The sequence below is a fragment of the Cystoisospora suis genome, assembly GCF_002600585.1.
Source record: "Cystoisospora suis strain Wien I chromosome Unknown contig_271, whole genome shotgun sequence".
NCBI lineage: Eukaryota > Apicomplexa > Conoidasida > Eucoccidiorida > Sarcocystidae > Cystoisospora > Cystoisospora suis.
In genome coordinates, this window is record NW_027153073.1 from 44,764 (window position 1) to 59,497 (window position 14,734).

Genomic DNA, 14,734 nt, shown 5'->3' on the forward strand with positions numbered 1-14,734 from the left:
TGGCGACGACGCTGAAGGCAGCTCTGGAAATCGCTCCCGAGCCGTAGTGTACAGTCAAAGGAGATCAACGAAAGAGAGCCTCTCTCACGCTGGCGGATACAACGAACAGTCGCCGTCAACAAGCGGGCACCCGGAAGTCGCTTTACCTCTCTGGCCCCATAGCGCCGTGGCGCATCGACGTTCCCGTCGCAACTGAGGCAGCCTGTTGAGCCCCCTCCGGGATCTTTCGCTGGCCTTCCCTCCCAGCTGGTTACCTGGCTGGAACTTGCGAACTCGGAGGAGGTCGGACTAGGAGACAGACCACTGAGGACATCTGACCTGCTTCTGAGGAGGGGCCACACACGAAAAGAAGACCTGCGGCATGCTTGGAATCTTCACACTCGGCAGGGGCAATTAGAAATGAGTTTCCTAGCGCAAATATCTTTCCTGGTGCCGTGGTAATGACGGCGTTCGCACTGTGTGGACCGCGGCCCAGAGAAGGCTGGACGGCTAGGCATGTGGACAATGGAGGGAACTTTAGAGGTCAGTCACTTCTCGACGTCCTGTCATGCTGCACTCCCAGACGGCTGTTTTTTCCGACCGCTTGGTGTGCATGTAAAGATGCAGCAAGTTGACCCAGCCCAACTGTGAGGTACTACTGTCCCGCGGAGCCGTCGACGCAGCTAGCTGCTTTGCTGCTCACGCCACGCGGTCATTCGGCGGCACGACAGAAAGGAGCACGACCTCGGCCGTTCACAGAGTTTTCTGTTTCAGCGAAGACAGGCAACATTCGGTGTTAATCCAAATCCTGGGTCCGTTTTTCCTTCGGCAAAAGTGCTGCTTCTCCAAGAGCGATCACCAGTGGCGAGGACTCCCACAAGACCTCATTCTGCAACCCGGACTCCATCTTCTCAGCATTGTTTCAGCCGAATGCTTGATTTTTTGCCTTCGTTGTTTGGTTTCAGATTATTTGGATCATCTTCCGAGCTTGTCTTGTCTTGTCCGTACACATTTCAAGGGCGCCCCTCCCGGGAAGAGTAGCCTTGCTGCCCCGGATCTTCAAGACAACGCATGAGCCCTACTCGGATTCGTTTTTTTTTTCCTTTTGTTTGCGATCGAGCTCCTTCCTAATCTATTCGTTTCTTGTCTTTGCTCTTTTCCAGTCTGCCTGCTAGCTTCTGCACTGGGGACACCTGCAGTTTTCCACTTCCGCCCACCTTCCCCCGGAGCCTTCCGAGGGAACCCGTTCCCTGAACCTTCGCCTGTCCAGAAAATCGGGCTCCGCAAGGTTCGGATAGTCCAGGGGTCTTCGTTTTCTAGGCACGGTTTCTGCTGGTGAGGCGGGCGTCCCACCATCTTCCCCCGTGCGTACGCCCTCTGCTTTTCTTTATGTAAGAGCCCTTTCGCTTCGTGGCGCTGCGTCAGCTCCCTTACGGCAGTGTCCGCGGATCGGGATACGCTTTTTCTTTTTTTTAGTAAGGTGCTCCGACCTACAAGAAAGTAGGCCTCCTGCCGTCCCTAAAACTTCTTGTTTCACCGGTTAATGCAGAGACGGCTCAGACGTTCTTTCCCTATATCTCTCCATGATGTACAAGTTTCCGTCTAAAAGTCGATCCTTCACTCCAGATAAACCCGACTCCCCTCTCCCACAGCGTGGCATCTCTCCCTCCCGTTCTTCTTTCTCTTCGTCGGTGGCGAAGTCCAATTCGCCACGGCCTCTCTTTCCCGTTGCTAGTGGCATGTTACCTATGAGTCCAGCAGCATTTCCTGTGACAGCATGTACCTCAGCAAGTCTGTCTGTAATCGAACCAAAGGCACAGAAGCCTATCCAGTCCGCTTGCAAGAAGATAGAGAATTTGTCCTCCTCCTCGTCACTGGGACTGCAGAATCGTACCTGCTTGAACGCCTCTCCAAGCGAGACACAGAGTCGGTTCGGTAGGGACGCATGTGGCAGTTGGTACGGGGTAGAGAAACAACTTGCCAAGGAAGAAGACACCGCAGGACACCGCGCCACATCTGAGGACCTTTCACTTACCGACGCCTTCATGCGTCCCTCCGCATCTGACGGGGAACAAATGCATCCCAAAACGATGGAGAAACAGAAATACATAACTATCGATCCGTGGTCGTCGCGGGCCACACTAGGGAACGACAGTTTCGCTGGAAACTCAAGGAATGGAGCAGAGAGTACGACCGCAAATGGTTTCGTGCGTACGTCGACACAGCCAACAGAAAGGCCTTCGGCGGCACCAGCTATGCCTTTAGTTTCCGCTTGGAGTTCTGGGCAGAATGAAATGTCTCGAGCACTGACGTTCGACCAGAGGGGATTAGCGAAACCCGACGTTTTCGGAGGATCTTGGCGTGGATACGGGTCGGGAGGCTCAGGGGCCACAGCATCAGACGGGGAGTGTACGTACACTGCACGGCCATCTCATGACTCATGCAGCACTTCCGCATCTTATCAGCTCTATGGCCCCCAAAGGAGCGACGATGGAGGGACAAAAAGCTGGGGACGACTCAGACTCTCAGACGGTAGTCAGTACGCTTCCACCTACTTTGGAAAATCCTGGTCAGGCGTCACCCCGTCGACGGCCCCTCCAATAGAAGCGGCAGCAAGGGAAGGCGCGCGAATACATAGCTCGTCTACTGGCGTCAATGGAGAAACTATCTACAGAATATCAAAGGCTAGTCTTCCTCCGTCAGCTTATTCTCGAGCCAATTCCTCTGTCTGTCATCCTGTCCCTCCCGTCTTCCCCGCCAGCGTGCAATACCCTCCTCAACCCCCACCTTCTGATGTTTTTACCGCTCCTGCGACCCAAACCGTTCACGGTAAGTACTATTTAGTTGAGATGCGTATGTGGACTTGCATGCTGTTCAGTGTCCGTTGCCTTTTTTTCCTCAGTGAAACGGTCGATGACATAGGTCTCGTCGTCTCACATCTTGTTTCCTAGAAAGTATTCGTAACTTGTACGAATACCGTGGTGGGTATATGTATGTATGTCGGCGCTCGTTGTATGTATATGTATATCTACACTATTGTTACTTCGCACAATGAAACTGCGCGTGAACAAAAAGGAGTTAGTCATCGCTGAAGTTCACTTTGTTTGTAGCTTGCTTTCTCGTCCTCTTTTGGACGAGATGGGAAATGGTGAGTACAGACAGACTGCCCCGTTCTTCCTTATGTTGGCGACTGAAGACGTACAGCTCGGCTAGAAGGACGTCGAAATCACACCACTGACATTCCTCGCATATCAACAGCTTTGACAGGAAAAGCAACGGATTGCAGGAGGGACTGGTGAATGACATGCTCGCTACCTATCTATAACCGAGGAATGAGATCTAAGGTGGCAGCTAGCATCATCTTGGTCTTGGTATCGTCTTCCGCTGATAAGAAAATGATGCTTCTTCTTAGCACAAGATGATATCAAGACCAAGCTGATTTTGCTAGCTGGCACCTCGTATTTCACTCCTTGAATATACATACGTAGCAAGCAATCCTCGTGGAGTTTGTAAAGGGAGTATACATCACTCGGAGCACTTGCTGATCTTCCTTCTTCTTCTTGAGCTACTCCCGGTATTTTCTTCTCTTCATGCTGGGTACCGTCCACCGTTATGTGACGGTTTTCCCTTCTCTCGCTACCACCACCCCAAATGAACACAAAGGACGAATGAGCGAGAGACTACCACCCACTCCTTTTCTGAAGACACAACGCCCGCCGTGTCACGGCTCTCCGGAAAAGGTCTTCCGAAGTGAAGCTCAGTCTTCCGCCAAAGGCAACACATGCTTTTGAAAGTGACTTCTTTGTCGGCCTCGAAGGAAGGATGATACTCTCCGTCTTTTCTTGCAGAGTTCCTTGCACATTCGTTTACAGTGCATTCTCGGAGAATATCCACTTCCCTTTCACAGAGATAAACACGGGGAGGAGCGCTTACGAGGAACAGGACAAGAGCAGCAGCATGAATGAGTCTTTCCTTTCTTTCTTTCTCTTCCATTGTCCTGTAAGGTGCCCACCCCACCCCTTCTTAAGTGTTTTCTTCTCCTACTTCTTGCCCCAATAGGCCTTCCCCCTCCTCCTTTACGAAGTCAGCCCCACCCTAACCTTCGGTACTTCTCGACGGCAAGTCAGGAAACTCTCCCTATTCCAAACACCGTCCAAGATGCTTCTCGTGGTGCACCCTCTCGAGTCCCTGATGGAGACGTGTCTCTTCGAACAGAGACGATGCTGACATCAGAACAATCTCCTTCTTCTGTATATCCACCTGTCCTATCTGTGCAACATCGGGGGGGAGGATCCCTGGTTCGAAATCTTCCTTCAGATGCAGATCATTTGCTTACGACCTCAGATAGTAGTTGTATACGTGCTGCAAGTTGTTCAAGTAGCCAATCTCTATCTTCGACGACGATGACAGGAAATGTTCAAGTTCTTGCCCGAGGCAGATCTGAGGAAATCCCTCCCCTGGCGCCTGTGCGAAATCAGAATCTTCCACCTCTCCCACCTTCATGCCATTTCCCGTCGTCGTTCTCATCGGGTATACGTACGGGGGATCCGAGGAGACATCTCACTCCACCGGTTCCTCCAAGGAGAGAAAGTGTTGGTATTTTAGCTGCAGGTGAGAGAAATATCTGTATGTCATCGGCATTGGCAGAAGGCACAATGATGCAACGTCAGATATACCCGGGAGAAGAGGGTCTGCACCCGAGGAGAGCGTCGCTTCCAGCAAACGCACAAGGAGGACGAAACCTGACAGGTGGTGTCCCTATCGTTCCCACATCCTCTTTCTATTCCTCGACGTATACACGTCCTCTCCCATCTTCATCTCTTCCTGACTGTGGCAATCAGAATACACAACTACCACAAGGACAGCGGCAGCAGGTTCTCATGGGTTCTTCGGATTTCATTCCTCCTTTCCAGTTCTCATGCGGACAGGACCCACCAAGAGTCGTTCAAAGTCTTTCAGAAAACAATACAGATTCGCGGTTCCGAGGACTGAGTGCACCAAGGAATTTCCCTTGTGCATCTACAGTCTCTCAACATGAGGGGATTTCTAATAGTGCTTCTATAACTTCGTTGCCTCAAGCGTTTCTTCCTCGGCCTAGCCTTACTTGCTCTACACCACCCCTACCACAGCCACCGCCAGCACCTGCCATAGTGCCTCTTCCTGTTACTGAGGTCAGCTCAAGAAAGCCTCTGTCTGTCTTACAGACAGGCAATGTAGGAGGAGATTCGGCCATTTCTTCCTCGTCTTCCGTCTCGACGATGAAAAGATCATCTTCGAGTCATGGTGAAGGCTGTTTTGAGAAAGAAAACAACATGATGATCTATCAACGAGGAAAAACAAATCAAGCACTCTTGTCTGGAACTCAACGGAGTCGGAGTCTAAGTGGCCTCAATCACATAAGTGGAGGAGTATTGGGAGAAGCAGCATTAGATGAACGGTGGCGGTCAGGAGTCTGGTCGTCTAGTAGTCTTGAGAGACAAACACCTGAATCTGATTCATTGCATCGTAGCAAGAGAGGTGCGGCGTCTTGTGAAGGTCATACCCACACTCTCACCGATACTTCATCCTATAGACCTTCTTTTATCTCTCTCGTAGCTGAGGGTAGGGGAGGGCGTTCACGATGCCAATCAGAAGATATTCGTAATGACATGCAGTCGCATGCAGGAAAGACAAGCTTTCCAAGGGAAACTCTTCCAAAGAGGAAAGAAAGAGAACTCAACTTTTCGAACAACTCAAAGTCACAGCCGCATAAGAAGGACGATGTAACTCTCGACCACAGTACTCATGGCGAGAATCAAAATAACGAAGGAATAAGTTCTAAGCGACACCAAACGGAGAGCAGCGTTCTTTTGCTACCTTATAATAGCTCCTCATTAATTCATACACAGCATCAAGCCGAGGTTTATCCACCATCACAAGTTCCTCCTTTCCAGCCGAGGGAGGAAGGTTCTAGGTCAAATTCCAAGCCGTTGAATCCTTTGCAAATTTTCTTAGATGAAGCAGCGGCAGCTATAGGATACATGTGTGGAAGTCAGGGGGGTGATCAACAGAAGATGAAGACAACGAGGAAAGCCGAGAAGACAAATGGAAGAAGAAGACATTCATCCACACAAGAGCAAGTGACGCCTGGTAAAGACAAACATGTCAAACAACTACCCTCATGATGTTTCCTCGGCCGAAAAGAAAAGATGGTGAAAAGGAAGAAGAGAAAGGAGTGCTTGGCTTTGAGATATTTTGACTTATTAGAAGAAGGCACCGCCGAACTCTTGAAGAACTCAGGGTCTTTTTCTCTGATAGAACAAGAGAAAGATCTCTCGTGCTGCCTCACTGTTCATATGTGTAGGACTACATAGTCAAGAATATAGGCTCTCCGGAGGAGCTTTCTCCTTCAGTCATTTCAAACTGAGAATGTGAAGGAAAGATCATTGTAGAGAGACTTTTTTCGAGTGTTTGAAGGGCTTGAGAGAGGCAAAGCTATCAGTCATTCTTCTGTACTGAAGGTTGGAATTTTCGCTGAATCGCCGAAGAGTCTCCTCATCTCCACCGGAAGGAACCGGCATCCTCCTCTTTATCTCCCTGGTCCGAACACGAGCTGTTTCGTACAAAGAACATCGCTCAATAGAAGACCCCAGACCAGAGGTCTCAAAAGCAATCAGCCGTACCTACATCGCAGACTTCACTTAATCTTTGAAAGACAAAGACTTCTCCGTTCCTCGAGAGGTCGCACTCTTGCTGGATTTCATTGATCCCTCTAGACGCTCATCGTGGGATATTGATAGACCATGCCTTTATATGTACAAAGTTTACTATTTCTCTCTTCCTTAGATGTCCATCATAGAAGAGGCAGGATAAAGGCTTCTGATCAGATCGAAGGAAGAAATCTCTCTTTATACCTTCTGAAGCCACACCACGAGGGTCTCATTCCTTACAACATGGTGTCTATGGCGAATCATTGTCGTCGTCTTCAGCTATGAAGTGATCTGTGTTTGCTTTCAGCATGCAGAGGCAACTGAGCTCCTATGTTTTTTCTTCTATTTCTTGCAATGAAATATCTCTTTTCTTCTTTTCTGATGCTTTCAGAGACCTCGGGTCTTGTTGGAAGTTATGAGAATCTCACGTCTTTCAGTGGTGGCGGTCACATCCTCCACCCTACGTCATATGATGGTCATTCTATGATCACACATAGTGATCTGCCCGGGCCTTCTTGTAAGTCAAGCCGCGAAAGACACCGCGATACTGAGTTTCTTTGCTGTCTCTTCGAGGGACCTTAGTAGTTGCTCGACCATGTATAGAGTACGACGGTGGAGTAGAGAAACGTAAGTGTGGCATGAGGGACCTTGAAGAGTGCATTGAAGGAATATGACGTCCCCATGCTATCGCTCGCGTCAGCCATATATATATATATATATCTATCTAGATAGATTGGCCTATATGAAGAAGGCGCCTTCACGCGTGCAAACCCATAAGTCTAAAGATCAAATCCTTCCGGCGGATTTGTGGAGCTTCCTGCCGGAGCTTCGAGAGTAGTATTTGTCTATTCTGAGGTTCAGACAAGACTCTTCGATTCCACTGGAGAAGAGCTTTCTGACTCTGGAAAACGGAGCTTTGAAATCTCACACAACCCCTGGATCGTCTCTCATCTTTCTCTCATTCTTCTGTCACCATTTCTAATGCGTTTTCTTGTCTCCCTTACTTATCTGTTTCTAAGTACTCCTTTTTTACCTCTGGGGATTTATAGGCGAAAGGTTTCTCTGTCTGAAGTGTGCATGTGCTTCCTGACGGAGAAGTAGCGTGGATGATATGCCAAAGTATAATATCTCGAGAAACCTCCCTTTATTGTTAGTGAGAGTCACTCCTACTTCTTACACGGCTCTCCATAATCGTTGTCGTCATGGACATGGGGCAATTCTCTTCGGTTGCGGGGGAACATGTCTTCTCTGACGCTGCTGCTAGTGCAGCTGTTTATCTTCCTTTATAATTCTTCTCTTCTTCTACTTCCATTGAACTCTTTCATTTCTTCACCCCTTGGATCTCTTTGTCTCCTTTCACGGTTATCTTGTCTTATCTTGTTCTTTCAATTTCTTCTTTCCTTTGGTTTCAGCGTCCTCAACCATTCCAAAGACAGCACGTCGTTTGCCGGCATCTCCAATCGCTCCTATTGACTTTTCTTGTGTTTCAGTCGACCCAGCAAAGGATTGTCGTCCTGCTGTGACCCTCTCTCCTATACGTTCTTCTTCTTCCTCTTCTTTTTCCAATGCACCGTATGTTTCCTGTGAGATCTCTCCTCCTTCTTCTGCTCCTCCTTCCGTACCTCCACCTGCGACTACGACAACTAGCGGCAGCAGCAGCACTCCTGCAAAAAGTCGAGTGACGAGGAAAAGACGAGAAGAAGAATGGAGCGGACTAGAAAGCACCCTGATACGCTCTTCACATGGACATTCGCCTTCACTACCTGAGGCCTCTACATCTCCTATGCCATTTGTTGTCCCGAGAGCCTCTTCAACTTCTCCGAGATTTGATCGTGACTATAGGAGTCTTGGAGGCCGAAGAAGAAGTAGTAGTAGTGGTCTAGATCCCCCTAGTGATAAAGGAGGTCTTGTCCCATCTGTTTCTCTTCCAGCGAGAAATGGAGATCTAGAAAAAGGCAAACGGGAGATCGGAAAAAGAAGTTTAGAACGTTTGATCTCTCAAACTCCTGCTGATTGTCCCCCTCCACCAGAAGAGGATCAACAACAAGTTTTAGCCTCTCAAGTGGCGTCTTCTTCTTGTTTTGAAGCAAAGCATGTGAATCTTGGGATTTCTGTGGATACGATGTTAGGAGAGAAGAAGGGTCTGAAGATAACAAGGGATAAGGACTTCTCATTTTCATCAAGTTCTGAGAGGAGCCAACAAGATGTCTCCGAGGAAGAGTCGCGAGAAGAAGGAGAAGATCTCAAGATCGGTAGATCGTCTATGATGGTTCCTACAAGAAGAGGGGGAGCAGGAGAAGAAGAACAAAGAGGGAATGGAAGTTTCCTATCTCTAACAGTTCATTTACTGTGTGGTGTGACAGGTCGACGCATGCGATTTGTGCCTAGTGGGTCAGTAACAAGCCTTCCTTTCAGTAGTCTCTCGTCGTCCTTTTCTCCTCTTAGCCATCATCCTACTCTTCCTGCTACGGCTAGTGCGAGTCTAGGCTTCTTCCCTTCATCTTTTGATCTTAGTAACGGAGGAAGTGGGCCTTTAATTCATAAGAATACAGATGGAGGCTTGTCAGCAGCAGGGGGACCAAGTATCTCATCGTTATTGCTTGAGAAAGCATTCTCTCGGGCTGTCACTCGTCGCCGTCTTCTCAATCGACCTCTCCAGCTCATTCATGTCAATAGATGGGATGGACGTGAAGTTTTAACAGTTGATGAGCAAGCACGTAAATATCTGAGTGAATTAGGATCACAGCATATAGCTGTGATCTCTATATGTGGTGCCGCACAAACAGGAAAGTCCAGTTTTGCTAATCTTCTCTTAGATGAAACCCATATGCTCACTCCTACAGGATTTGCGGTTGGGAGTCCGCCAGGATCTTTAGGTGGAGCCTTTGGTTATCCGAGAGTTCCCCCCCCAGGAACGACAAGAGATAGAGACCCAAAAGCAACAACGCCTCATGTGGGGCGAGGGGAAAGCACATTCTATGATGAAGGAGGACAGCCTGAAGGAACGATAGGAGGAGATTCCTACACTGTGTCAATGACGGAGAACTTCCCTCACAATCAATCAGGGGGTTCACCCTCAACATCTCTTCCTCGATTCGAACAGCGTGTCTTAAGTGATGGATGTACAGAAGGTGTATGGATGCAAGCTGTCTCTCTTTCGGGGGGTGGGTCCAATGAAACACATGCAAATGGACGGGGGGGGGGAGAAGGAGATTTCATCTATCTTGTTCTCGATTTTGAAGGTGTTGGGTAAGTCAAGAATCTCTTCGTCATCTTCAGACAGGATCAAAGAACTAAATCATGAGAATTGTCATTCACTACATAGATTTTCCGACCAACCCAAAACCACCCCAATTCGTATTTCGGTTTCTTATCTTTCCCTGTTTCTCGCATCCATCTCATCTAGCTCCGGCAGCGGATGAGTGATCCGCTGTCTAGTAGGGGGATAGTCTCCCTCTCTCTCCTTTCTCACGGGGGGCTTTTGGCTCTTAAGCAGATGTTATGAACGACGTCTTTGAGGGTTCACGCCTTTGGGTGCGTTTTCTTCCTGTGCTCGTTCTCATATCATATATCTATCTATCCAGTATGATCTATTTCTACACCTGTGGTCTAATGCATGACTGTGTACGTCCCTGTGTCCGCTAAGAGGCTAGAGAGTCTTTTGTTCAAAGACTGTGATGGACAGAGAACTAAAATAGAGCGGAGAGGCGAAATGCAACACGTCGACTGATGTACATCACACGTCCCGACATGAGATTCGTAGATAGAGAAGTTTCATTCTGTTTTCAAGGTTGTTGCAGATGCTTGAGACATGTCATGTGATTTAAGTCATTCATTTTTCTTTCTTCATGGGTCTACTCCGAAGCAAACATCTATATATTTCATACGTGGGTACAAAAAGAGACACCTTCTAAACAGGTAGCAGCTCTCTTCATCTCCATGTTATTTTGCTTCCCTGTACTGAAACTCGTCTCTCTCTTCATCGGATATCCAGGTTCTATACACCCCTGATAGAATCACTCTTTATATGTTGAAATGGGTCATGCGTCCTGTGTTATAACTTACTCTTCTCTCTCTTCATCTTTCCATCTCTTTCGCTTTATCTTTCTTCTTAGGTGTACACGGAAGACCGTAGAACACGACCAACGGCTTTTCACTCTGGCCATGCTGATCTCTCATTACCTTGTCTATAATACTCGAGGGGTCCTAGATGCAGATGCTATATCAGGGATGGCTTCTGTTTCGACATGGACTCAACGCTTACTACGATCTGAAGGAACAGGGGGAGGTCCTCTCAATATAGGAGGCAATGGAAGTATCTCTCCTTCTCTTAGAGATGATACCGGAGGTAGTCATGGGTTATCTCCTGTACATGGCTCTTCAGGTATAGTGAGATCTACTTTCCTTCTCATAGTCTTCTATCGATTCTATCTATAGTTCAGCTCTTCAGGTGTAGTGAGATCTAGTATGCTTCTCATCCTGTGGCTATATGTATATAATTCATTCATGATGTTGCATACCTTAAGAGGGGGTACGATAGGGTGGTCGACTAGCGGCACTTCGGTGTGTGGTATCTCATCACCTATTTGCTCTCTGGGACGATAAAGAAGAGGGGGGAAGACCAAGAAGACCGAGCAGAAAGCCGGAGTCATCGTTCGACCGGTCCGAGAACTTAAGTTCTATCTCATCAGAGCTTTGAAGGCGTGTCTATCGTGATATTCGATTCCCTTGAATATTGCTCACAAATTTAACGAGCCTACATTATAGACATATATAGAGCTAAGTGTAGAGTATCCCGTTGCCCTGTTCATAACTTCTGTGGTTTCTTCGGTACTCGTAAGGGGCGATATCCATTTGACCTGTCCCTATGTGCTTCATCCAATCAATACCTAATGAAGACAAAGTTCACATAGGAGAGACTAGACGCATGCAAAACACTCTCTCTCTCCCGATTTATATATATATATATACCTACATATCTAATGAGAGTGTACAAAGCGTCTTGTCTTCTTGTTCTAATAGTCGAGGAATCCTTGGAAGAAGACCGAGTTTTCTATTCAAAAGTAGCTAAAGAAGAGATCAAAGAGAAGGTTCTCTTTCTTCCCATTCACAGGATATGGGGAAACATCTAGAAGGATACATTTTCTCATCTCTTTCTTCTTTTAACCCCGTGTCTTCTTCTTCTTCCTCTTGTTCTTTTCTTGCCTTCAGTTGGTCCTGGGGGTGGTGCATCTGGTGGGCCTAGGGTTCCATCAGGATGGCGAGCTCCGAGTCTTCTATGGCTACTTCAAGATTTTAATTGGACTTTAACAGATGAGAATGAGAATTCTTTAACTGAGAGTGACTATCTTGAAGCTGTATTAGGGACAGCATCACATGTTTCTCCATGTTGTTTAGAGAGTAGTCTTCTCTCATCTTCTCCCCCTTCTTCCAGGAAGTCCATCTCTTTCGCACATTATCATCGCATCTGTATGGAACTGAATCAACCACAGATACGCATGCAACGTCAACAAATAGCGGAACTCTTTGAAGAAAGAGTCTGTGTAGGCCTTCCTCATCCTTTAGGTTTTGTCTCGACTACTGATCCAGGGATAGGAGGAATGGGTGGGGACCCCTATGATGAAAGTTATAAGAGTATGAATCATGAGATGTTAAAGAAGAGTTCAACACAAGATCGACTATCCATGGTGACCACTGGAAAAGATCGTCATTACCATTCTAATATCGATTCTTTGAAAGAAGAAGATGAACAACAAAGAGATCTCAATAGGATACGACGTACATCTTCTTCATCTCAATTCTCTTTCTTTGAGTCTCATCCTGGTCTTCCTCATGAAGCACCCTCTTTTTCTTCATCTTCTTCATCATTCCAGGCACCTCTCCATTCTCCGCATGTCTTATATCGACCAGTGGAGACCGCTCCTGTGACCGAGTTTCATGCTGTGTATCGGAGAAGACTTCAACAAGCGAAAGCAACAATCTTCAAAGAATGTCGTTTAAGAGCCGCTGAGGGTGTGGCTATAACAGGCCCTGGGTTTGTGAAGATTCTCCAAAAGATTATTGATGGAATCAATGGAGGTGAAGTGCCAGAGAGCCGTACGGTTGTGAATGCAGTCCAAAGAGAAGAATGTAGGAAATGGAAAGAGAAATGCGAACATACCTTCATGCATGATCTAAGAGAAACCTTTCAAAGTCGTCTACCCATGTCAAATCGAGAACTTCAAGATGGAGCTCTGGCCTTACAAAAACGAGCTCTCTCTCAATTTAAATTGCATGTCATCGGTAAGAAGACACCAAGAGAAAGGATTAACAAAGTGGTGTCTCTTCATAAGGCTTCTTCCACATTGTCTGCTTTCTTCTCTCTTACGTGCTTCTTCGTCTTAGAATGCTATGGTAAAATGTCCTAGGTTCTTGCAGAGCAAACCAACATTTAACTGTATGTGCTAGAGAGCGAACTTTTGATATCGAATCTACACAGACAGAGAGATCTAAGGAGAAATAGAGAGAAGGGAGGTAAAAGGATAGATAGACGAAAGGTAGGTAGATAGAAAGAAAGGAGGAAACGCACCTGAGAAGAAGAAGAAGAAAGCAGAATTGTTGTGAGATAGCACAGATCCATTCTTCTGGAAGAGAAGAAGAAATGAAAACTGAAAGTGCGTCAGATATTAACGAAGAGAGCCCGTTATGAACACCGGGCTGTAAGAGGCACCAGCACTATCGTATCAATCCTGATTGCGAGACGAACAAAGAGAGCGGTAAGATCACAGTGGAACTCCCCAAATGAATGAAGTTGATCGCCTTCATCGTGAGATCTCATTCAAGCGCGAACTCATCTGAACTTGACTGATGTCCTACTATCGTCTACCAAGCGAAGAAAAAGAAGAAGAAGAAAAAGTGAACGAAAACAAGAGCTCGCATACAGTGACTCCCAGAAATAGATATCTAGATAGTCCCTACTGCAGAGAATCATGGACAGTTGATTCCTTTGAAGCAGACTTCTTTGTCTTATCCTATCAAGGAAGCAGAAAGAGAATCTATTCTTTTCATGTCTTTTCAAAACATGTGTTCTGTGTCCTGCGATTCTTTTCTTTCTTCTAGGCGATGACGATGTAGTCCGTCGATACAAGCAACAACTGAAAGATCGCCTACGTAAAATCACCGACCGTGCTATTGAGGAGAATGAGGTAGGAGCTATCTCTGATCGATCGGCTACCTACCTACCTACCTTCCATCATCTTTCTTTTTTCCTTCTCACGGATTATGTACAGCGCTCACAGATGTCCTTATTAAGGCGATATCAGGAGGCCATGCTTTCCTATATCTAGATGTGTATGTAACCCTTAAAGTCCGTCATGCCTTTGTTTCTTTTCTATACCATCACGCCGTATTACTTCACCATCTCCCGGATGTTTACGGCTAGTGAACTCAACGTTGTCTTCTCTTCTCTTGATTTATCTCGACAAGAAATCTCCTTCAATCAAATTCACATGCGCAGGCGGATATACTGTACATATGTGTGTAAGATATATCTGTATATATATAGTATATCTCTTTAGATTTAGGACGCGGTTTAGTCTCCCATTACCTCGTAGAGAGGTTCAGCCCTGTCTAGCTGTACAGATCACTGTAGTCTACAGTTCACAGCCCGACCTATCTACGTCCATAGTCCCCTCCGGATCCTTTTGGATAGACACCTACTAGACATCTCTCTTTCTCTCTCTTTGTTTCTTCCATCTCTTTTTCCTCTTTCTTTCTCCCACTCATTTTCATCTTTCGTTCTTTCATTTCTTTTTCACCTTTCTGTCGTTTCTTTTTCATCTTTTCTCCTTTTTTGTTTGTGTATGGTGGAACGCAACGCAGCGTCACGGGGAATGGAAGGCGAGATGCCGTCTCAGAACACTAATGGAGAATTTACAGATTGAGACAAAACTTAAAGATCAGCTTTACTCGAGCATGGCGGAAGTCACTGAAGATGTTGAAACACTTAAGAAGGAGTAAGACCAAACCTTCAAACTTCACCAAGCATTCAGTCGGCACATACACACCTCTAAATCTATCTATCTATC

General features: G+C 46.8%; 1 protein-coding gene across 1 annotated transcript in view; it reads left to right on the forward strand.

Moving 5' to 3' along the window:
* Positions 1-487: 487 nt before the first annotated feature.
* Positions 488-14,734, forward strand: part of CSUI_000690 (guanylate binding) — a gene marked incomplete at its 3' end in the record, with an annotated part of 19,078 nt that continues 4,831 nt past the window's right edge. Inside the window, exons 1-8 of the mRNA XM_068060921.1 lie at positions 488-2,808; positions 4,039-4,101; positions 7,060-7,185; positions 8,081-9,917; positions 10,784-11,052; positions 11,880-12,950; positions 13,767-13,852; positions 14,529-14,662. Coding sequence (XP_067927104.1) covers positions 1,563-2,808; positions 4,039-4,101; positions 7,060-7,185; positions 8,081-9,917; positions 10,784-11,052; positions 11,880-12,950; positions 13,767-13,852; positions 14,529-14,662 — 4,832 coding nt within the window. The remainder of the gene's footprint in view (positions 2,809-4,038; positions 4,102-7,059; positions 7,186-8,080; positions 9,918-10,783; positions 11,053-11,879; positions 12,951-13,766; positions 13,853-14,528; positions 14,663-14,734) is intronic.